General features: G+C 36.1%; 1 protein-coding gene across 1 annotated transcript in view; it reads left to right on the top strand.

The window, feature by feature from the left end:
* Positions 1-25,532, top strand: part of LOC145271169 (protein SFI1 homolog) — a 324,462-nt gene that overhangs the window by 232,592 nt on the left and 66,338 nt on the right. Inside the window, exon 17 of the mRNA XM_080126698.1 lies at positions 24,251-24,336. Coding sequence (XP_079982824.1) covers positions 24,251-24,336 — 86 coding nt within the window. The remainder of the gene's footprint in view (positions 1-24,250; positions 24,337-25,532) is intronic.

The following is a 25,532-nucleotide window of genomic DNA, read 5'->3' on the forward strand; positions in this document are numbered from 1 at the left end:
ATCAGGAAAAGAGTTGGGCCCAGGATGGACCCCTGAGGGACACCGGCATTAATACTGTGAGCTTCTGATTTTTGATAATTTTGATAATTATTATTATTATTAAAAAAAAAACAATTATAAAAGTTTATAAAAAATATATAGGTATGTGGTTGAGAAGACCACAAACATAAGAGATTTTTAAAAAGTAACATATATAACAAATAGACATGTTTTAAAGTTTCAAAAAAACAATGTCGAATTGCAGAGTTATAAAAAAAAACAAGTATACGTTTCTATGTGCGTTGTTTTCATGACGACTTCTCTGTTGAATGTTTGAATGTCAGCCATCTTGTCGCTCCGACTTACCAACTCGTCACTAATTGTGTTTTTAATTAAATAGAGGATTTAAAACATGTTAAAAAAAAAAAAAAATCTTATCCATGTAGATAAAAAGCACGGCCATCGTAAGAGATGGCCTATCAGCTGAAAAATTACGTTATCGTCGAGGTACTAGCAAGGAAGATATGTCGCACACTTAGACTGTCGATAATGAGCAGAATTCTTTACAGAAATCTTCAAACATGGATTCAAAAAAGATAAAGAACACGATGAGTTATATAGAAAATAGTATATATATATATATATATATATATATATATATATATATATAATTGCTTTTGTTTTAATAATAATAATTAGAAACAGTTAGTCCGAAATATTATATTGCACGGACATACCACCAGACCGACTTTCCCATGTAACCACTGTGCAAATATAAATATACTGCGTATATGAAATATGAATATGTACACATGTATTTATAAGTTGTATTAATAAATTCCTCACCTGCTTCAGCTTGTTTCTTTCCGTTACTTCTGCATTGTACCGCCTTCTACAATTCCGTTATATATATATATATATATATATATATATATATATATGAGGCAAAAGTGTTAGTGTACATTTATAAATAATGAACCCTATCTTCCCCCGCACTCCCAGATGAAAGAAAAAGTATATAAGGAAACGAAAAATGCAAGAACTGTGGAGTATATTTTATGTGGTGCTAATTATTATTTTAATGTTTTTCTAGTTGGTTACAATGTAATTGAGGTAAATATAGGACGCTAAAACCGTATATGACGTATGGAAATCTGCGCCGTAATTGTTTTAAGATATTTTATCAAAATGTAAGTTAATGACGAAGATGATCATAGCATTTTTATTAACTTTATTTCACATTTTCGCCCAAGAATGAAGTCTAGAAAGGATTTGACGTCAAGTGTTACAATAAGGTTCCATGTTGCGGTGAGGTGTGTCAATACTTAAGTATTGGTCTTTTACTGTAATTCCAATATATACTTTACCTCCAAGGCGACTGCCTTTATCTAACTTGCATGCCAAAAAAATAAAATTCCCAAACCAACCTTTACTTAAAACTGTAAATCCTAATGAAAATCTACTCTCATTTGTTAATAACCCCCGTCTCTTGAAAGCTAACAACCTGCTCTACCCCCCCCCAAGCTGCCACTAAAACTCCTACATTGCACACGGCTTTGTAGTGGAATCTCTAACTCCCAGCCCTTAACCTTCACATGCTGACCGCTTAATAGTCATCACTAAACATCTATACATTTCTACCTATAAGACATGCATTAGCGTTCATTCCTATCCAGTTAGGTACTTAACAGCCAAAATATGTACTCAGAAGCAAAGTGATCTGCATTACATAAAAATGCCTCCTCCTAGATAGCTTTGCAAAGATTAATACGAAACTGAACTGATACTCCTTGTTATGCAAAATGCCCCATGACTCTTAATTGAAAGCTAAAATTATCTTCCTTCAATAGTAGAAACACACTTAATACCTACAACTTCTACTTATTCGACTAAGGAGCAAATTAAAGACTGTCTTTTACAATGTGATTTTATTATTTGTATTGAACTATCTAGCACAATATTACTTTCTGAGTATTTATTAGTACTTATTGATTTATCTTATTTAGGTCAGTTTTATAATTAAAATATGTGTGAACACCATTTTCATAGGAATGTTAAGAAACTCATATTTGCTGCGTGTTATTATTTTTCTGTTCAAAAGCTAACTTTTTTGCGCTATTCGGAAAATTTCAGCTTTATCGAAATAAATTTGTTGATTAAATATATTTCTCGTTCCGCAGAATTTCCACAAGTCCTGCTAGTATGAATAAATAGCTGCTACTTCGTGTATTACAATCCCCACCACGATCATCATCATCATCATCATGACCACCACCACCATATATCTATTTCCCATATATCTATTTACTTAATTACACAAAACTACCTCCAGTTTTACCCGTTCACTGACATTTTAACCCTCCTGTCATCATTTGAGGCCCCTGGGGCTGCGTTGCGACTTTTAGTTTCGGAAGAGATTGAGTTTGAAAATATAAAGACAGACAGACAGACAGACATAGCGTTTTATATATTAGATTTGACTGGCCTATTTGGTATGATTGTTAGATGTTCACTAACGAGCTGGGAGATCACAGTTCAATCTTTGGTCAAGTCATGCCAAAATCTCCAAAAAATAGTTCTTGCTGCTCCCTTGCTAAACATCCACAATTGTAAGATGAGGATGAAAAGTAAGTGGATTAATCCCAGGAAAGGATTGACATCTTCCTTTGAATCTTAGTATAATAGCTAATCAATAGGAAGCCTTTGATTTGCCCTTGACTATGATTGATTACTTCACTTTATAGGATGGGTAAAATTAATTCCGGGAACAAAAGAGTCTTGCGCCACTTTCTCCCTTCATGTACCTGGCATCATACTGAATTTCCACCGACAGAATTTCTTTGCAGGATAATTTTAGGGTTCCAGTTTGGGTGTGTGTGTGAGGGGAGGGGCAGATTTGGGGGGAGTTAGTTTTAGAGAAACAGTTTTAAGGGAAATATTTTTATTTTATTTATTTCTTTTAGGTAATATTCTTGGTACTCCTGCAGTATTTTACCCACCGATTTCACGATCTTAGAAACTCGCTCAATATATGTTACAGTGACATAGGTTGATATATATTCGGTGGGTTTTTATTAGTATTTTGTCTAGTTTATTATTTATAACACCTTTTCCCAAACTTACCGTGTTAAAAAGAGAGTCGGGCGCCATCTTGAATTTTCCAATACATCGGTAAACACTGTATGTTTTTGGGGCTGAATAAACATGTTACATTGAATAAAAACACAAAAAATATATCCAGTTTGGTAGAAAAGTAACTTATCTTGCCTTTGATAACGTTTATTTGTTATATATTTGTTTTTTGACAACTTTTTCGAATCTATGTGTACAGTAGGCACCGCCAAAAATGGCCAAAAAATCAAGTTGTTGTTGTTTTTTAAAACGAAATTACATTTATTAAAATCCATTATTTCTGAGTAACTTTTTTTTACCCACTGATTTCACGATCTTAGCCGAGCCGCCGACGAAAGCCGAGAATTCGGAGCTACGGTGCAAGAACGTTAAAAGTATGTGAATAGCAACAACATTACAAGGAAAAGATATTACACACACACACAACAAAATGGATAAAATTAATACAAAAAATTTGGATAAAATAAATCACAAACACTTAACGTAAGTTTTTTTTAAAGTAAAATAAATTTATTTTGTTGAATATTTTTTTTTTTTGGTTCATTTTGTTTTCCGATAGCTTTTTTTTTGGGGGGGGGGGTAAGCAACAGTAATAAACACTTCAATGTTTTTTTTGTTTTGTTTGTTTTTAACAAAACGTTATTAAACAGTAATAATAATGTTTTTTTTTTGTTTTTTTCAGTAATGTTTGTAGGGGGGGGACAACAATTACTGTTTATCTTTAGTTCCGACTGGGAGATTTTCTACTGACTTCGCTAAATTGAATAGCTGAAATGAAAGGCTGTGTATTTTTACTTTGAACAATAAAATAACTGAAATGAAACGCTATGTGTGTAATTTCAATGAAAATTATTTGTCTGCTGCGCGTTCGTTTGAAGCGCCCTGATTGGCTGAAAGAGTATCGTACCGCTCGCCATGTTCCGGCGTTTTCCGACGGATGTCGATCAACGCTAAGATCGTGAAATCAGTGGGTAAAATACTGCAGGAGTACCCAATTCTTTGTTTAATTCTTTACACCTACTCGTACCGTAACGTTATCCTATACCGAAGCTAACATATAAGTAAAATAAAAATATAAAGGAAAAGCCTTGAAACACAAACATGTAACTTTAAAGTGATTAAATGATGCGATATCATATCAATGCGTGATATCTTGGCGACATTACATTTATTTGGAACTTTTTATATACTCCCTAGATTATAATATCTGCGATTTGCTAATGGACATCGTCTCTACATTCATTTTTATCGACTTTTATAAAGTTCCCTCTATTCCGTCCTTTTGCGTATTTGTTTGTCCTTTTTGTATAAATGCGAAACTAATCGGAAGAAAGTAGGCCGCCTGGCTTTCAGGCTGGGACCTCCAGAAACGCAATTTGCTTTAGTGTTGGGTAAGCAAAATGTGGCAGAAACTGGCCTGCAGCCAACCTTCATTTCTGCGCCTGCGTGATTCTTAACTTATTCTCTTTTAATAGGATAAAATAAATAAATAAAACAACTGATGCAAATCTCTATCGATATAAAACCCTTATCCCTGAGTGGCTTCCAGACCTTGATAAGTGGTGACCACCTTGTAAAAAAAAAAAAAATTAACCAATGAAGAAAAGAGAAGAGGGGGGGGCTATCTCACTACTGATGCAATTCTCTATCTATATAAAACCCTTATCCCTGAGTGGCTTCCAGGCCTTGATAAATGGTGACCACCTTGTCAAAAAAAAAATTAACCAATGAAGAAAAGAGAAGGGGGGGGGCTATCTCACTACTGATGCAATTCTCTATCTATATAAAAGCCAAGTACGTCCAAGGATGGAATACTGCTGCCATATCTGGGCAGGAGCTGCTAAAAACAGCCTATCCTGCCTTGACAGAGTACAAAATAGACTTTGTGGCTTAGTGGGGGATGCCCTTTTCTCTACCCTGCAACCTCTCTCCCACAGAAGAGACATTGCAAGCCTATCCTTGTTTTATCGCTATTTCCATGGCAAGTGCTCGTCTGAACTCCAATCTCTGGTTCCCCCCTCGCCAATCTTTTACAAAAAACACCCGTCTAGCTGAATCCACTGTCAAAAACTTTCCCCACTCTTTATCTATGCCTACATCAAAACGTAGATTCCATGAACAAACTGCACGCCTGTGGAACTCTGTTCCGTCTGCCTGCTTCCCTCCTGACTACAACTTTGATGTCTTCAAGTTCAACGTAAACAAATTCCTGATAAACCACCCCCTTAAGTAGACACTTTAAATATCCACACTAACGTACTGTACTTACAATAACCCTTATCCCTGAGTGGCTTCCGGGCCTTGATAAGTGGTGACCACCTTGTAAAAAAAAATAAAATAATTAACCAATGAAGAAAAGAGAATAAGGGGGGGGGGGTCTTTATAAATCGTAAAACAAAAACCAGTCAGATTAATTTATCCCTGACGATGAATCCTGAAGGATTGGAAAGTACTTAGACTTATGATAAATATGGTTATTACATCAGACAGTTCCTGCCAGAAGTCAAGATTGTTATTCAGAATTTTGAAAAGATTTAAAATAGAATTAATAAACAAAGAATGTCCATTTTATTTAATGATATATATATATATATATATATATATATATATATATATATATATATATATATATATATATATATATATATATATATATACACTTGTGCCCGATATTATTCATACCCCTCGGATCTTTGAGATTTCTATAAGATTATTGCTCAAACCAGAAGGTAGACAATATTAAAGGGATTTCAAACAATAAATCAAGCATAAGCATTTAATTTAAACTCAACAAATAAATAAATTATGCAAGTTTGAAACATTATACAAAGAAAAACAATAATGGCACTAGTTCAAAATTATTCATACCTCTCTTACTAATAGTCAATAGCATGCCCTTTATTCTTAATAACTGCCTGTAACCGTTTTGGATATTTATCAACAAGGTTTTTACAAGCATCAACACTGATTTTTGACCATTCTTCAATGCAGTAGTTCTCCAAATCCCTCAAATTTCTAGGTTTCCGCTTTTTAACCTCAGTTGTCAATATGTGCCAGAGGTTTTCGATAGGGTTCAGGTCGGGACTCTGGCTAGGCCATTCCAAAACATTAATTTGATTATCCTCAAACCATTTCTTGACTATTTTGGCAGTATGTTTTGGATCATTATCCTGTTGAAGGACCCAGTTTGGTCCTAAATGGAGCTTCTCCGCATCCTGTCTAATGTTTTTCTGGAGTATCTCCAAATATTGCTCCTTCTTCATGGTTCCATCTATCTTGACCAAACTACCTGGACCACTAGCCGAAAAGGAGCCCCAAAACATTAGGCTACCACCACCATGTTTCACCGTGGGTATGGTGTTCTTTGGGTTGTAAGCTTCTCCTTTCTTCCTCCAAACGTAAGAAGCATCCATATGGCCAAACAATTCAATTTTTGTTTCGTGAGTCCACAAAATACTTGAGAAAACGGACTCTGGAGAATTCACATGGTTCCTAGTAAACTTTAGACGTGCTGCAAGGTGTTTTCCGGTGTGCAATAGAGTCCTTCTTGGTCTTCTTCCTTTCAGACCATTTTCATGCAGAGTCCTTTGCAATGTTTGCCTTGATATTTTTATGCCAGAAGACTCCAGATTTTCTAAAATGTCCTTAGTAGTGGTGGTTGGATTTGCATTAACACTTCTTACAATATTACTGGTGGCTCTAGCAGACAGTTTCCTTTTCCTTCCTCTACCAATCAAGTTGTTTGTTGTGTGGTGGCTCTGGAATGTTTTGATGATGCTCTGTACTGTTGCTGTAGGGACCTCAAATTTCTTGGAAATTGACTTTTAACCTAAACCATCCTTATGTGAATTCGCAATTTTAGTCCTAAGATCATTACTAAGCTCTTTTTTCTTCCCCATTCTAATAATTTTTATTCTTTTATTGGTTTTCAGTTGATATCATTTTAATTTCTGAAAAATGCAAAAAACGAAATGAAATTAATCAAAGGTTGTATAAAAGCATTCAAAATAAGAATCAAACAGGAAACAAACAATCAGAAACTCGATTAATACTGAAAAAATAAGGGGGTATGATTATTTTTTAACATTGCAGATTTTATAAATAGCTGTATATTTCTTTTATTACAAGTATCTCGAGATTTTAAAATGACGAAAATGATCAGAAGAGGTTTATTAAGAATATGTATCAATATGGACGTAAACAATAAATTCTAACAAAGTTACACCTAATAAACTCAATTTTCAAGGGGGGGTATGAATAATATCGGGCACAACTGTATATATACACGTTTTATTTTTTATTACCATATCTTTCTGTTAAGTTACATTATTGTTTCAGCTACCCGGCCGTTTTTTTGGCCGTCTGTAGCTTCCTCAGACTTTTACATATTTGCTCTACAACTATATATATATACTAGCGGGGGGGGTACTCGGTGATGCCCGGGTGTCTTGAGGTAAATCAAAACTCGGGGGGGGGGGGTTAAATAATTTAAAAAAAAAGTTTTGGTAGGTGAGTATGAGAATCGAACCCGTACCCTTGAGTTGGAAATTGATGTGTGAAAAAAAAAAAACAGGCGACGTTACCCATTAGGCCACTGCCACATACAACATACACAGGTTTGAATTTATCTATTGAACTATAAAAACAGGCGTGCGCAATAAAAGTTAACTCTGCTGCTTCCATTTGACCTAATTAAGAAGGTCAAATAGAAGTCACGCAGTTGTTTACCCAAATTTGACTGGTTTTTTTCCCCCAACAGATGTTGGGGAGAGGGAAACCAGCTCCCAATTGTCCAGATTGAATAGCAATTGTCTGATGTACAACATTGATCAAAGCTGATTGCTTCTCGACATTTCCCGGTGCAATGCCGAGAACGTTGTTCGTTGTTAACCTTGAATTAGTTTCGCTTTTTATACGAAAAAGCCTCATCAACATGCGAGAAGCCAAAATAGCAATAATTTTGTAAAAGTCCACGTAAATAAATCTAGATGCGACACACTTTCCCAAATCGTACATATTATTATTTAGGACCCATATAAACAGAAGTGTGCGAGAAAAGCCTTTTGAAGACATACACGAAATGGCCACACACATTTTGCCTTTTATATTGTCCAGATTGAATAGCAATATAATATAAAAAAAAATAAAAAACTGAGACGAATTAACATAGGCTGTGAAGTAAAGATTTCTTTTTCAACAGAGAAAAGCAAATTGCATGTAAATTTTCCGTTTAGTTTTTATTTATGTTTATGGTATTTAGCTCTTCGTACTATCGTATCAAACATTTTATGTTGTTGGGATAAATATAAACAGTAATATCTATATCAGACTGAAGCTTACATTTTTCACTGTGCTAATGGATCTTACATTGAAAGTTACATCTCTACATCTTATTTTTCATTGTGCTAAGGGATCTTACATTGAAAGTTACATCTCTCCATCTTATTTTTCATTGTGCTAAGGGATCTTACATTGAAAGTTACATCTCTTCATCTAATTTTTCATTGTGCTAAGGGATCTTACATTGAATGTTACATCTCTACATCTTATTTTTCATTGTCTTTCCATCTTATTTTTCATCTTATTTTTTCATCTTATTTTTTCATCTTATTTTTCATTGTGCTAAGGGATCTTACATTGAAAGTTACATCTCTCCATCTTATTTTTTATTGTGCTAAGGGATCTTACATCGAAAGTTACACCTCTCCATCTTATTTTTTATTGTGCTAAGGGATCTTACATTGAAAGTTACATCTCTCCATCTTATTTTTTATTGTGCTAAGGGATCTTACATCGAAAGTTACACCTCTCCATCTTATTTTTTATTGTGCTAAGGGATCTTACATTGAAAGTTACATCTCTCCATCTTATTTTTTATTGTGCTAAGGGATCTTACATTGAAAGTTACATCTCTTTATAGAATTTTTCATTGTGCTAAGGGATCTTACATTGAAAGTTACATCTCTTTATAGACTTTTTCATTGTGCTAAGGGATCTTACATTGAAAGTTACATCTCTTTATAGACTTTTTCATTGTGCTAAGGGATCTTACATTGAAAGTTACATCTCTTTATAGACTTTTTCATTGTGCTAAGGGATCTTACATTGAAAGTTACATCTCTTTATAGACTTTTTCATTGTGCTAAGGGATCTTACATTGAAAGTTACACCTCTCCATCTTATTTGTCATTGTGCTAAGGGATCTTACATTGAAAGTTACATCTCTTCATCTAATTTTTCATTGTGCTAAGGGATCTTACATTGAATGTTACATCTCTACATCTTATTTTTCATTGTCTTTCCATCTTATTTTTCATCTTATTTTTTCATCTTATTTTTTCATCTTATTTTTCATTGTGCTAAGGGATCTTACATTGAAAGTTACATCTCTCCATCTTATTTTTTATTGTGCTAAGGGATCTTACATCGAAAGTTACACCTCTCCATCTTATTTTTTATTGTGCTAAGGGATCTTACATTGAAAGTTACATCTCTCCATCTTATTTTTTATTGTGCTAAGGGATCTTACATCGAAAGTTACACCTCTCCATCTTATTTTTTATTGTGCTAAGGGATCTTACATTGAAAGTTACATCTCTCCATCTTATTTTTTATTGTGCTAAGGGATCTTACATTGAAAGTTACATCTCTTTATAGAATTTTTCATTGTGCTAAGGGATCTTACATTGAAAGTTACATCTCTTTATAGACTTTTTCATTGTGCTAAGGGATCTTACATTGAAAGTTACATCTCTTTATAGACTTTTTCATTGTGCTAAGGGATCTTACATTGAAAGTTACATCTCTTTATAGACTTTTTCATTGTGCTAAGGGATCTTACATTGAAAGTTACACCTCTCCATCTTATTTGTCATTGTGCTAAGGGATCTTACATTGAAAGTTACATCTCTTTATAGAATTTTTCATTGTGCTAAGGGATCTTACATTGAAAGTTACACCTCTCCATCTTATTTTTTATTGTGCTAAGGGATCTTACATTGAAAGTTACATCTCTTTATAGAATTTTTCATTGTGCTAAGGGATCTTACATTGAAAGTTACATCTCTTTATAGACTTTTTCATTGTGCTAAGGGATCTTACATTGAAAGTTACACCTCTCCATCTTATTTTTTATTGTGCTAAGGGATCTTACATTGAAAGTTACATCTCTTTATAGAATTTTTCATTGTGCTAAGGGATCTTACATTGAAAGTTACATCTCTTTATAGAATTTTTCATTGTGCTAATTAACTTGTAGGTATAGACACCTTCCGATATTCAACCACATGTTCACGCTAAGAGGCAAAAAAATATGCTACCAATTGTCCATGGCTACCAATATGTGTTACCGATTGTCCATGTATGTTCTAAAGAAAAAGAACAATTCTCCATTTGGATAATAATTATTATAATTGCACATTTGGAAGAATTTTAATCTAACAAAATATAGTAAGTGAACTAGTTTTTGAACTTTTAATTTCTATCCGAGAAAGTCAAATATTTCATTTTATTTATTGTTTTTTCATGACAAAACAAATAATTTTTATATAATATTTTTCAGTCCCTTTTTTTAATAATAAATAAAACTTTCCACTGAGTATTTCCAAATATTTTAAAGTTAGCATTTTTCACGGCAGTTTTTTCTTTTTTTTTCAATATTTTAGCACCGGATGTAATTTATTTCTTTGAAATATATTTAAAACTTCAATTTTTTGTTTTTTATAATGTTGTAACTGTAAATAATTTACATGACGGGTTTGTTTTACTGTACACACTTGGGGAAGCAAAATGTGACCGAAACTGGCCTGCAGCCAGCCTGTGTTTCTGCGCCTGCGTGATTCTTGACTTATTCTCTTTTAATAGGATAAAATAAATAAAACAAATAATTAACCAATGAAGAAAAGAGAAGAAGGGGAAGTTTATAAATTGTAAAACAAAAACCAGCCAAAGTTGTCCATGTATGGTCCATTTGATAACATTTATTTGTTATATATTTGTTTTTTGATACCTTTTTCGAATCTATGTGTACAGTAATACAAACCCAGTTGGTATCTATTATTTATTGCAAAAATTGCTTGAATTTTATATAGAAATTTGCCCTCTTCATGAAGCATTCTGTGAGGAGATGATCGAGAGAACCCGATTTGACTTGATCTCCTTCTTACTGATGTAATCCTCAGCCACACTCTCTGCTAATCTCTGACGATTCTCATCACTTCTTGTCATATGGGATCTACCAGATTTAGGGAGGTCACATACAGACCATTGCTCATGAAAATGGGCCTCATCGGACATAATGAGGTTTTTGAGAAAGTTTTGATCCCCATTAGCCAAATCTTGGAATTGCATGGAATATTCCAGCCTTTTTTCCGGATTGTTTGGCTGAAGCTCTTTCTTGGCCTTCAGGCCGAGATCAAAGTGTAGCATCTGTTCCGGCAGATACTGCAAGCAAAGGCGATATGTGGGGGCAACCCCACATATAAGACCTTGGTCAATGTAGAGGCAACCCTTCATACCAATTGTCACTATTCAGCTTCCCTACTCCCCATGGAGTTGGTCCCCATTTCCCCTTCACTCCTCACATTAAAAATCGGCCTTGTGCCTAATTTGCTCGGTAGGGAGCAAATAAATACCCTGTGAAGAGATAACCGAGAGACCCCAATTTGACTTGATCTTCTTCTTACTGATGTGGATGCATCCTTGGCCACACTCTCTGCTAATTTCTGACGATTCTCATCACTTCTTGCCGTACGGGGTCTACCAGATTTAGGGAGGTCACATACAGACCCTTGCTCATGAAATCGAGCCACCATAGCTTTTATTGCATTTGAAGAAGGGGAATTTCTTGTGCTGAAGATTCGTCCAAATTCTCTTTGAGTTTCTGATATTGACTCATTCAACCGAAAATACGACTTTACAATAAATATCCGCTCCTCAATAGTGTAACGACTCATGATGACCTTGAAAGAGTTAATCTCAATGATCTGAAAAATTAAAATTTATGAATTTTTTTTTTAACCATCAGCTTCTTTTGGGACTCCCTGTGTATATATATGTGTGTGTGTGTGTGTGTGCATATATATATATATATATATATATATATATATATATATATACACACACGCAACTGCGTATATATATGGACGCAACTGTGTATATATAATATATATATATATATATATATATATATATATATACAGTTGCATCCAAAAGTTAAGGAACAGTCAATCATTTTCTTTTAAATGACTTCTAACTTTATCTATAAAAAAGGGGAAAAAAATTTTTGGTGAATTTTCCAATGTTTAATAATGGTAGTTAAATAAAAAAAAAAAAAATTTATTTTTGATTTTGAATATATATATTAGTTTTTTTTACATATAAATAAATTTAATTAAATTACAGGTGTCCAAAAGTTAAGGGATGGGGAAAATTATTATTGAAAAAAAAAAAAACAAAGAATCCTTTCAGTATTTAGTGAAAAGCCCCTTGTTTTCAATCACATTATGCCATCTTCCCACAGAAGAGACGTTGCGAGCCTGTCTTTGTTTTATCGTTATTTCCATGGCAGGTGCTCGTCTGAGTTCCAATCCCTCGTCCCCCCCCCTCACCAATCTTTCATGAGAAACACCCGTCTGGCTGAAACTACTGTCAATAAATTTTCCCCACTCTCTATCTGTGCCTAAATCCAAACATAGATTCCATGAGAAATGGTTCTTTCTTAGAACTGCACGCCAGTGGAACTCTCTGCCGCTTGCCTGTTTCCCACCTGACTACAACTTGGATGTCTTCAAGTCCAACATAAACAAACTCCTGACAAACCGCCCCCTTAAGTAAGACACTCTATCAAAACCCCCAATACTAATGATTACTACAATATTATCTCATTGATTACTGTACACGCAATAACCCTTATCCATGAGTGGCCTTCGGGCCTTGATAAGTGGTGACCCCCATGTAAAAAAAAAAGATACAAATAAAATATGAAAAAAATAAAATATGAAAAAAAAGGCTGTAATATTAATAAAACGCCAACATAAAAAATAAATCACAGTTTTCGTTTAAAAAAAAGGGGGGGGGGGGTTGTTTTACTGTACACATAGATTCGAAAAAAGTTGTTAAGAAAACAAATATATAACAAATAAATGTTACCAAAGGCAAGATAAGTTACTTTTCTACCAAACTGGATAATTTTTTAGTGTTTTTCTATTTATTCGGCTCGAAGAAAATACAGTGTTTACAGATGTGTTGGAAAGTAAAAAATGGCGTCCGACTCTCATGTTTACATGGTAAGTTTGGGAAAATGAGTTAAAAATAAAAAACTAGACAAAAGACTGTTAAAAACCTACCGAATATTTTTTTTTTTTTTTTTTGTGATCTTATCACCAATAATATTCCAAACATTTTCAATTGGATTCAGGTCTGAGCGGACCAATCCATGCCGCAAATATTGGATCTATTTAGCTCTCCTAAAACTATTTTTGCTTTATGGCAGGGTGCGTTGTCTTGCATCAAGATATCAGAATTAGAAAGATTAGGAACCACATGTTCTCTTTGCACATTCGGGCGTTAACTTTTCCGTGAATCCTCACAAAGGGGCCAGTTCCTTCTGAAGATATCATGGTCCATCCCATTTTACTGTCCCCTCAAATTTTTACTTCACTTTTAATGCACTTAGGGGACAAACTTTCTCCAGTTTTTTTCTTCTGACATATTGTCTTTGTTAGAGGCAAAAAGATTGAATTTAGATTCATCACTAAAATGAATCTTTTCCCATTTTTTTTCTCACCAAAACAAATAAAATCACGTTTTTCTGACAGCGCGTCGAAGATAGAATCTTAGAATTTTTTGGGGGGGGAGATAACTCAATTTAACTAAATTTTAATATCTACGAGTTAAGAAGGAAGGTCGCATCTATCTTTAATTTGGGCGACTTTTACACACTATTTTCAAGATTTTTTTTTTCAATCACCGCGTCTTCATTTCACTTTTCAGTATAAAAAAGTGAAACTGAATCCGTACCATCAGTTCTCTGGCACTCGTGGCAGGGATGCCAGAAAGCAAATCGGTTTTGATCAATGCGTCAAAAACCGTCATATCAGACAATTGTTTTCAAATGGACACTCCCCATCTTTAATGCTGGCTTTTCTGCCTAAAAATCGAACCTTTTGTTCGGTATCAAAAATTGATTTTTCGCTGTAAAAAAAAAAATAAATAAATAAATAAAATAAAATAACAAAAATAGAACAACAAAGAAATACTGGATGAAATTAAGTGAATAATTTTTTTTTTTTTTCAGTACAATTTTTTTTTTGATCCCGGTACTTCTTTCCATAACGGATACGTACAATTGAATCTTTGTTTTTATAAACAGTATTGGGAAATATTAAAATATAAGGTGCTTTTATTACATCTAAAATCGAAATACAGACTTTAAAATAAAAATAATGGTATCTAAAGCCGAAATACAAACTTTCAAGTAAAACCAATGGCATCTACTTTATTGTCATGCCACAGCAATGAACATATCCAAAAATTGCAAAAAACGATGAGGTAGAAAAGTAAATATTAATTAAATATGTTTCGAATACAATTAACGAAAATTTAGATTTGGTAAATGAAAGAAACCGAAGAGTTTGAATCGTAACAAAGGAAGTATTTTTTTGTTATCTTAGGAATTTTAGCAGAACTTTATTCACTTCGAAATTTTGTTTCGGTACGTGTACAGTTTAATCAAGACATTAAAAAAAAAATTCAAATATTGAAAAAAAAAAAAATAAATAAAAAAAATTTAAAAAAAAAGTCATTTCTTTATCGTTATTAAACATTAGAAAATTCACAAAAAAAAATTTGTTCCCCCCCTCTTTCATAGATAAAGATGATCGACCGTTCCTTAACCTTTGGTCTCTACTGTATATATTGTTAGAAATAATAAAGGCATCGTCACTTATCAAGGCCAAGAGGCCACTCGAGGATAAGGGTTAAAGAATGTACAGTAGGCAATTACACAACAAAGTAATCGTTAGTGATGGAAATTCGGTAAATTTGTTAGCTCATATGGAACGGCTCATCAAAAACTTGTTTACGTTAGACTTGAAGACAACCGTATTGTCGTCAGCTGGAAAGCAGGAAAACAGAAGACAGTTCCACAGGTTTAGGTTTAGGCACAGATGAGGGAAATTATTGATAGTGTTTTTTTTTTTTTTTTTTTTTTACACGGTGGTTATGACTTATCAAGGCCCGGAAGCCACTCAGGGATAAGGGTTATTGCAAGTACATTACGTTAGTGTGGAGATTTAATGAAGTGTTTACTTAAGGGGGCGGTTCATTAGGAATTTGTTAACGTTGGACTTGAAGACATCCAAGTTGTAGTCAGGTGAGAAGCAGGCAGACGGAACAGAGTTCCACAGGCATGCAGTTCTAAGAAAGAAGCTTTGTTCATGGAATCTACGTTTTGATTTAGGCACAGATAAAGAGTGGGGGGAAACTAGTGATAGTGTTTTCTGCTAGACAGGTGTTTCTCGTGAAAGTTTGGCGAGGGGGGACCATAGAATGGAGCTCAGGCAAGTATTTGCCATGAAAATAACGATAAAGCAGAGACAAACTCGCAACATCTCTTTTGTGAGAAAGAGGTTGCAGGGAAGAGAAAAGGACATCCCCTACGAGGCTACAAAGTCTATTTTGAACTCTATCAAGGCAGGATAAGTCCTTTCTAGCAGATCCTGCCCAGATGTGGCAACAGTATTCCATCCTTGGGCGTACCTGGCTCTTACATAGAGAATTGCATCAGCAGTGAGATATCTACAGGATCGATAGAAGGATTCCACCATTTTTCCAGTGGCCTTGGCAACGGATTTAATGTATGTGTTCCATTTAAGATCAGGAATAAAGGTCAAGCCCAGAAGCTTGTCAAAACATGAGGCCTCCCCAAAATGAGAGCCATTCATTTCAATTAATGCCAGATGGGGATCAGAGCATTGATGATGTAAAGATAAAAGCTTGGGTTTAGATGCATTAAAAGTAACAAGCCACCTCTTTCCCCATTGTACCACATGCTCAAGATCAGAGGATAGAGAATTACGGTCTTAGATGTACTAACATAGATGGTAGTGTCATCAGCATAAATGTCTACGAATGATGTAAGGATGTGATTTGGAAGATCATTAATGTATATCAGGAAGAGAGTTGAGCCCAGAATGGACCCCTGAGGAAATCCAGCATTAATATTGTGAGCTTCTGATTTCTGCCCATCAATCACTACTCTTATGAGCCTATCAGAGAGAAACGATTTAATAATTGAGAAAACATTTCCAGCTATACAGTAGCTGGAGATCTTGTGAAGTAAACCTTTATACCATACCCTATCAAAGGCCTTTGATATGTCAAGAGCAATTGCCCTAGAAAGGAAGCTTCTGTCAAGCAATTCGCTAATCCTATGAGATATAACTGTAAGCACATCTGCTGTAGATCTAACACTAGTGTTTGATGCTTTCGACCCATTTTTGACTCGTTAAAAACAATTTTAAAGACCCAGAAAAGAACGGCCTGTAAAAAATCTGATTTGAGACCCCTAGCGCTGCTATGCGATTTTTAGTTTCAGAGTTTGAAAATAAGATGACAGACAGCTTGACCAACAGACAGACAGTTTCATGTTTACACAATCATTTTTTCCCGTCTGATTTTGACATTAATAGGATTAAAAATCAAGATATTTCATGCAAATATAATATGCACAAACGGCAGAACAATATCTGAGGTGTGTTATAGGCTTATTATTTCTCAAATTCCTCGATAATCTTAGATTTCTATACTTTTTCTGCTGAGAAGTCACGGCCAAAATCAGTTAAGATCAATGGAAGTGGTAAAATATTTTCTCTCTAATAAATTCCTCCTCCCCCTGCCACCACTTAACACCGTTTGGGGATCGTTCACAAGGAACAGTTGAGAAGAGAACACCGGTTTGGCTTCGTAGTTCTATCATGTGAAGTTATTTAAAATCACTAAACTAAGCTGCAGTGCTCTGTGGCGTAGTGGTTAGCGTGCTGGACAATTCACATTATATTTTCACGTTCGTGCCGACCTACCGTAGTCGTTTTTTTTTTATTTTTTCCTAAACAACTGGAATGGACTTTTCTTGGTGGCCGAACTGTTAACGTTGCAGATGTTTTTTTTTTGTTTTTTTTTTCACACTTTATTTTCCTACTTTTACTCATGACTCTGGGTTTGATCCTTCCTACTTACCTACCATAACATTTTTTAAAACTCCCCCCCCCCCCTGTCCCGGAAACAAACACTCGGGCAACGCCGGGTACCCCCGCTAGTATATGATAAACAAAGAATCAGAAATTTGAATACATCTAAAGGTCAAAAATTGGAGCTGAAAGAAGTAGATATATAGAGAGACAGAAATATATAGAAAGACGAATATATATATATATATATATATATAGAGAGAGAGAGTATATCCCGGTCCAAAGGCCAAGAACAACAGGGTATTAATTTGCTCCCCCACCGAGCAAATTAGGCACAAGGCCGATTTTTAAAGTGAGGAGTGAAGGGGAAATGGGAACCGCCGGAAATGCCGGAAAAGATACTACACTTTGATCCCGGCCTGAAGACCAAGAACAACAGAAAAAAGGCAACCTCTTTTCTATTTATTTGCTTCCCCACCAAAGCAAATTAGGCACAAGGCCGTTTTTAATGTGGGGTAAAAACCAGCTCCCCTTAAAGTAGGCAAAAGGGGTTACCAAAAAATAATAATTGTCCCAGTACAGAGGGTTTCCCCTCCATTAACTGGGGTAAATTATCTTAAGTGCAGCATCTGAAGAACAGATACTACACTTTGAGGTATTTATTTGTTCCCAAAGGCCAAGAACAACAGGGTATTAATTTGCTCCCCCACCGAGCAAATTAGGCACAAGGCCGATTTTAAAAGTGAAGAGTGAAGGGGAAATGGGGACCAATTCCCCGGGGAGTAGGGGAGCTAATATATATATATATATATATAGAGAGAGAGTATATCCCGGTCCAAAATTGAGAAGACATTTCCAGCTATACCATAGCTAGAGATCTTGTGAAGTAAACCTTTATGCCATGCTCTAGCAATTGCCCTAGAAAGGTAGCCTCCATCCAGAGATTCGCTAATCCTATGAGATATAACTGTAAGCACGTCTGCTGTAGATCTAGCAGAACGGAAACCATATTGAATGTTACTAAGAACGTTATTTTTGCAGAGATGGTTGATTACTTCTGTATTTAACACAGATTCCAGCAACTTACTCATGACGCACAGGAGACTTATTTGCCTGTACTGAGAGGGGGATGATCGATCACCTAAATTCTTAAATACAGGGCATACTGATGAGATTTCCAGGGGGATGGGAAGCAATTCTCCTTAAGACAACGTTTAAACAGTTTTGTAAGAACGAGCGCTAGTTCAGGTTGAAGTTTTTTGAGTAGTATAATTGGAGTACTGTCAGGGCCGGTTGCTTTACTGGAATCAAGGTTTTTGATTAGCTTGCCAACATCACGTACAGATATTTGTATATCACATAGTGTGTTTTCTGATACAGAAGGAAATATTGGGGGCTGCCGGCCTTGGTCGCAAAGGGTAGAATTAGCTGCAAAGTTCTTGGCAAATATATATATATATAGAGAGAGAGAGAGAGAATATATCCCGGTCCAAAGGCCAAGAACAACCGGGTATTTATTTGCTCCCCCACGAGCAAATTAGGCACAAGGCCGATTCTTAAAGTAAGGAGTGAAGGGGAAATGGGGACCAACTCCCCGGAGAGTAGGGGAGCTGAATAGTGACAGTTGGTATGAAGGGTTGCCCCTACATTGACCAAGGTCTTATATGTGGAGTTGCCCCCACATATGGTCTTTGCTTGCAGTATCTGCTGGAACAGATACTACACTTTGAGATATTAAATCCTTTATTCATGTTAAAAATACATTGAAAATCAACAATGAACAAAAAACTTAGGCACATGGCCAACTCAAAAGGGGGGGGGGGATTGTGGGTGTCGTTTGTCATCCTTGCCACTCCAGAACTAAACAAAATAAAAAGTTTCTCCCAGCTAGTATCTTTCACCATAATACCACATTCACCCTTTCATACTGGGGGACATCCTACTTAACTCCCAATTTTTAAAATATTTTTTATTGATGGGTAAAAACAAAAAAAAAAAAGATAACAATAAAAATGGTACAATAATTCATTCGTGTCAAGGGCGGGGGGGGGGGAAGAGGGGGGGGGTTAGTAGGACCCTCCCAACCCCGTCTAGTTGATTTAATAGACTGCCCGTTCCACTAGGTTTGTAAAAGGAACCTGGCTTCTGCGGGTCAGTCTCTAAGTGAGGATGCCCTCTAGATAGGGGTGAATGGAGAAAAGAAAATTTTGTGGGTAAGGAATGGGGGTTAGTTTGTATTTCTTTCTCTCCAAGATAAGTGAAATTTAGAGGAGGGGGTGAAAACAAAAATTGCAAGAAAGAGGGGGTGGGGATCTTGGAGGCTTCCTAATCAGGTAGAGATGGAACACACACTCAGCTAGCTGAGAGGCTATTTGTTAAATTTTACTTTACGGAACTGCGCATTCCACACCTAGGCAGGGAACACGTATTCAAATTTGGCTCCTCTTCGTACACACAGACTTGCTACATGTATCCATCTTCTGTCAAATGCCACATGATGCAGCCTTCTTCTATCACATCTGATCTTCACCCGTAGTTGGTGTTTAAAGAAAGCAATCAGATCTTGATCAGAAAAAGACCCCCCCCCCCTCCCCCGGCAACCTTGCAGACGCGACGTCCAAATCACCATTCTCACCACGGCCAGGATTGTAACATAGACCATTTGTCTTTCCCGGTCCCACGGTGGCCTCACATTGTCCACGACATTAGATACAGTAATTGGGCGAGGATGCTCAGGATCGATGCGAGCCGTCACCTCACTGACATATGACCCGTACCGGCGGAGTTCGCAGCAATCGAAGAAAGCATGATCAGTCGTTTCTACGGCCGTTGTCCCACAACGGGGACAATCAGGCAACTCCAAAAACCCAGAACTGCATTGTACGTTGCTGAGTGGAAATGCATTTCGGGCCAATCGCCAGGTAAGAGAGAACTCCGAATTGTTCAGATGACTCAAACCTGGCGCCCAGCTCCACACGGAGCGGATCTCACTCTGCTGCCAACCCAAACGCGCACATAGCGGGTCATCAGCAGCCTCCCTCATTAGATCCCTGTGGAGTTCCCTACGGGTAGCAGTCACAAGGTTGCTGGACCTTGGTAGTCGTTTTAGCGCGGCTCGGCACTCTTTCATGTAGGCAGATTCTCCCCGCGGCCTGCGACAGCTCTCAATAGAAGAGTCAAGAACAGGGCCGGGGAAGGCGGCAGTAACCACGGGGTACCACGGTTGGTCATCTTGCATATAGTGGCTCAGGAAGGCCAGCCTTTCAGCGTCTCGATGACACTTCAAGTCCGGCATTCCCAAGCCTCCCTCACACGGGCGTTGAATACAGACCTGTCTGCTCACCCAGTGTTTCCTCTGTCCCAAAGAAGTGAGGACAAGAGTTCGACGAGAGCTTTTAGGTGTTGTGCAGGCAGGGGAAGTATGGCCAGTCGGTAAAGGATGAGAGGAAAGATGTAAGTGGCGCATGCCTCAGCTCTACCCTTTAAGGAAAGTTTCTTAGGCAGCCACGAATTGACTGCAGCCTCCACCTTTGACCATACCTCCAGCCAATTTTTGTCAAGCTGGAGACCCGATCCGAACCACACGCCGAGGATCCGAACCGGGCCATCTGTCCAGCTGAAGGGCACCGGGAGGTTGGCGTTGCCACTCCAGGCGCTCAACCTCAGTCCTACCAACTTGCTGCGGTTTATCTTGGTCCCTGTAATTCTTTCATACTGAGCGAGTGCCTCCGACACGATCTCGATGTCTCTGAAGCTCGACACAAAGACCGTGACAGATACTACACTGAAGGCCAAGAACAACAGAAAAAAGGCAAGCCTCTTTTCTATTTATTTAAAAAGAAAATACAATTTTCTTATATATGGGTTGTGAAATTGCATTCACTAGCAAAAGATCTAATTTGCATATTCTTTTAAACATTCATTTTAATAAATTCCCTATAAGTTTTTTCGGTTTCCTTATGGTATGATCATCTATAGTTAACTATAACGTGTAATTATATTCATGCAGATATTCTACATGATTTATACTTGCAAAATTGTTTCCATATATATTTATGTATACGTATATATTTTTGTTTAAAAAATTTCTCCTACCAAACTCCTCCTAGAGTTTTTGGTCTACAGACATGAAACTTCATACATAAGGTATTTGAATGCAAAACTTTATATATATATATTCCCCACCAAAGCAAATTAGGCACAAGGCCGTTTTTAATGTGGGCTAAAAACCAGCTCCCCTAAAAGTAGGCAAAAAGGGGGCACTCTGGTTACCAAAAATAATAATTGTTCCAGTATAGAGGGTTTCCCCTCCATTGACTGGTACAAATTATATTAAGTGCAGCATCTGCAGAACAGATGGTATTTATTTGTTCCCCCACCGAGCAAATTAGGCACAAGGCCGATTTTTAATGTGAGGAGTGAAGGGGAAATGGGGACCAACTCCCCGGGGAGTAGGGGAGCTGGATAGTGACAATTGGTATGAAGGGTTGCCCCTACATTGACCAAGGTCTTATATGTGAGGTTGCCCACACATATGGTCTTTGCTTGCAGTATCTGCCAGAACAGATGGTATTTATTTGCTCCCCCACCGAGCAAATTAGGCACGAGGCCGATTTTTAATGTGAGGAGTGAAGGGAGGGGGAAGGGAAAAAGGGGACCAGCTCCCGAGAGGTGGGAAATGGGAGCTGGTTAAAGGTCAGGTATGTGGGGTTGCCCCCACATCTGGTCTTTGCTTGCAGTATCTGCCAGAACAGATACTACACTTTGATCCGGCCCGAAGGCCAAGAACAACAGAAAAAAGGCAAGCCTCTTTTCTATTTATCTAAAAACAAAATACAATTTTCTTATATATGGGTTGTGGAATTGCATTCACTAGCGAAACGTTCATTGGAATGATCATCTTTAGTTAACTATTACGTGTTATTATATTCATGCAGATATTCTACATGATTTATACTTGCATAATATTTGCGTAAAAAGTTTATAGTAAACACAAAATTGTTTCAATATATGTTTATGTATACGTATGTATAAATATATTTTTGGTTAATCTATCTATCTATCTATCTATCTATCTATCTATCTATAAAAGTGAAAGTGTCGGTGTATCTGTGTGTCTGTGTATGTACATTTCTCTACGCAATAACTCTGTCAATTTTAAGTCTACAGACCCGAAATTTGATATACAGGGTACTGAGATTTGCTAAAATCGGCCAGAAATTTGACTGTTAAAAGGTTTTGTCGGTTTTTCTTATGAGATGATCATCTTTAGTTAACTATTACGTGTAATTATATTCATGCAGATATTCTACATGATTTATACTTGCGTATTATTTGCGTAAAACTGTTACAGTAAATACAAAATTATTTCCATATATATTTATGTATACATATATATTTTTGTTTAATCTATGAGTCTATCTATCAATATATCTATAAAAGTGAAAGTGTCTGTGTCTGTCTGTGTACATACACCTCCAAACACCCGGGTAATGCCGGGCACCCATGCTAGTAAGAATAATAATGATAATAATAATAATAATAATATTAACAATAACTAGCGGGACCTGTGGAAATTCTACAGGCAACTCTCATATGTAATATACTAGCATTTCGGCCCGACGTTGCCCGGGTGTTTGGAGGTGTATGCTGAGCAAAATATATATATATATATATATATATATATATATATATATATATATATACATCAATTATAATCTCCAATACTCCTATAAATGCGTTTTTCTTTTGTGTATACTGATATTCATATTAAAAACCCTCTTTTCTATTTATTTAAAAAGAAAATACAAAGTTTATAGTAAACACAAAATTGTTCCATATATGTTTAATCTATCTCTCTATCTATAAAAGTGAATGTGTCTGTGTACATTCTCCTATGCAATAACTCTGTCAATTTTAAATCTACAGACCCGAAATTTTATATACAGGGTACTGAAATTTGGGAAAATCTTTGTGATTGATTTTTGGCAAGAGATTTGGCTGTTAAGGGGTCAAAGTTCAACGATTTGACCGTTGAGTATTCTACCAAACTCCTCCGACAATTTTTGGTCTAAACACTTGAATGTTTAGATATAGGTTCCTTGGACATGGATCTAACTCAATAACTTGATTTGCTTGGCCTTCGGGACAAGATCAAAGTGTAGTATCTATTCCGGCAGATACTGCAAGCAAAGACCATATGTGGGGGCGACCCCACATATAAGACCTTGGTCAATGTAGGGGCAACTCTTCATACCAATTGTCACTATCCAGCTCCCCTGCTCCCCGGGGAGTTGGTCCCCATTCCCCCTTCACTCCTCACATTAAAAATCGGCCTTGTGCCTAATTTGCTCGGTGGGGGAGCAAATAAATACCATCTGTCTTCAGATGCTGCACTTCAATTTCTTTTTCTCTGTCAGTGGAGGAGAAATCCTTCACGACTGAGACAATTTTTATTTTTGTTCCTTTTCTCCACGTTAAAAAACGACCCTGGTGTCTAACTCTGTCCCGTGGGGAGGCATTTTAAATAGGAACTTGATTTGAGCCCAAAACAATAAATGTTAAGGGGTCATAATAGGGGTCAACGTTTAAAAAAATTGACGGCTTTCGTTTTTTTTTTTTTTTTTGCTCAACGTACACCACCAAAAACCCGGGCAATGCCGGGCTGCAATGCTAATGATAGATTAGTGAAAGAATATAGATTTATTTACACAAGAATAAGAGTAACATTTTGAAAAAATTACTCGGGTCTCATCTTTAAGCTCCAATTAAAAAAAAAATTTGGCCCTTTAGCAGCTATTTTTACCGGCTTTTATAAAATGACAATACAATTATATAGAGGACAGGCACTTTGGATAAATAGAGACAGTCGGGTAAGACACACGCACACATACACGCACACATACACGCACATAGTGACTATTAATAATATTTTTTCTTTTTTGTTTCAGAAAGAGGCAGATAATTATTTCCGATGGCGAACACTACGGCTGGTCTTGTTAGCTTGGAAACAATATGTAATCGAAGTACACAGCATGTAAGTTCAACTTTTTATAACTGTGAAGCAAAATCCAAGGAAATCCTGTAATTGGAAGAAGATGGCCCATAATAATCCAAAGGCATTATTATTATATATTATATATATATTATCCATTCATGTGTAATCACCTTTTTCTTAAACATATTCCCTCTGCTTCACTTTTTTTGTTATCAAGTAAGATCTTTGACTTACTTTTTGTTTCATCAAATACTTTTGCATGCAAAATCCGATCCCGCATTTTGCTAATTCCTACCCTCTGATGAGAAGGAAAGTATTTCTTTGAAACTCCGCGGATTAAGGACTATCCACTTATCTAGTGTTTCCTTTCCATTATTGAATAAATATCGATTGAAAACATATGTTATGGCCGTTGTTGTAGGAGATATTGTTTTTAAGTTAGAGAGCATTCGTTGATTAATTATATCAAGTTAGAGAGCATTTTTACTTGTTTACTGTTGTTTTAAAAAGATAAAATTGATTTTTCTAAGTGTTCGTCTTCTACCTGGATTTCGAAGTTTTTAGTGGTTCAACTTTTTTTAAAAGTTTATTTAGTTAAAAAAAATAATAATAATGTCGAGTGTAACTTTTGAACAAAAAATGTCCAACATGAGAGGATCACGTCTTAGGAGTCTGGATAATCGCTTAAAAATAGAAAATTAAAGAAAATACTGAGGTTGGTATAGTTTAAAAACAAGCCCCACCCCTTCCAAAAGAATATAAATTTGTATATTTTTAGGTAATGTCCAAGATCATTGCTCAGGGAAAAAATCAAGCTACCGGAAGTGGATATGGTTGATTATGTAATGAAACGGAACGGAAGACATGAAAAACGAGACCATAGGTTTATTCAGTAGATATCTCACTGCTGATGCAATTCTCTATCTATATAAGAGCCAAGTTCGTCCAAGGATGAAGTACTGTTGCCACATCTGAGTAGGAGCTGCTAGCAAGGGCTTATCCTGCCTTGATAGAGTTCAAAATAGACTTTGTAGCCTCAGAGGAGATGTCCATTTTTCCCTACAACCCTTTCTGACGGTAAAATCACACAGGAGGTTATGCATAATACATATATCTATCTATCTATATATATAAAAGCGAAAATGTATATGTATATATGTATGTATGTATGTATGTTTGTATGTCTGCTAAAAACTTTTGACCGACGGAACAAAAATTCACAAAGTTGGTCTCAC

This window comes from Euprymna scolopes, chromosome 46 (genome assembly GCF_053919585.1).
Source record: "Euprymna scolopes isolate OS-2025 chromosome 46, ASM5391958v1, whole genome shotgun sequence".
Taxonomy (NCBI): Eukaryota; Metazoa; Mollusca; class Cephalopoda; order Sepiida; family Sepiolidae; genus Euprymna; species Euprymna scolopes.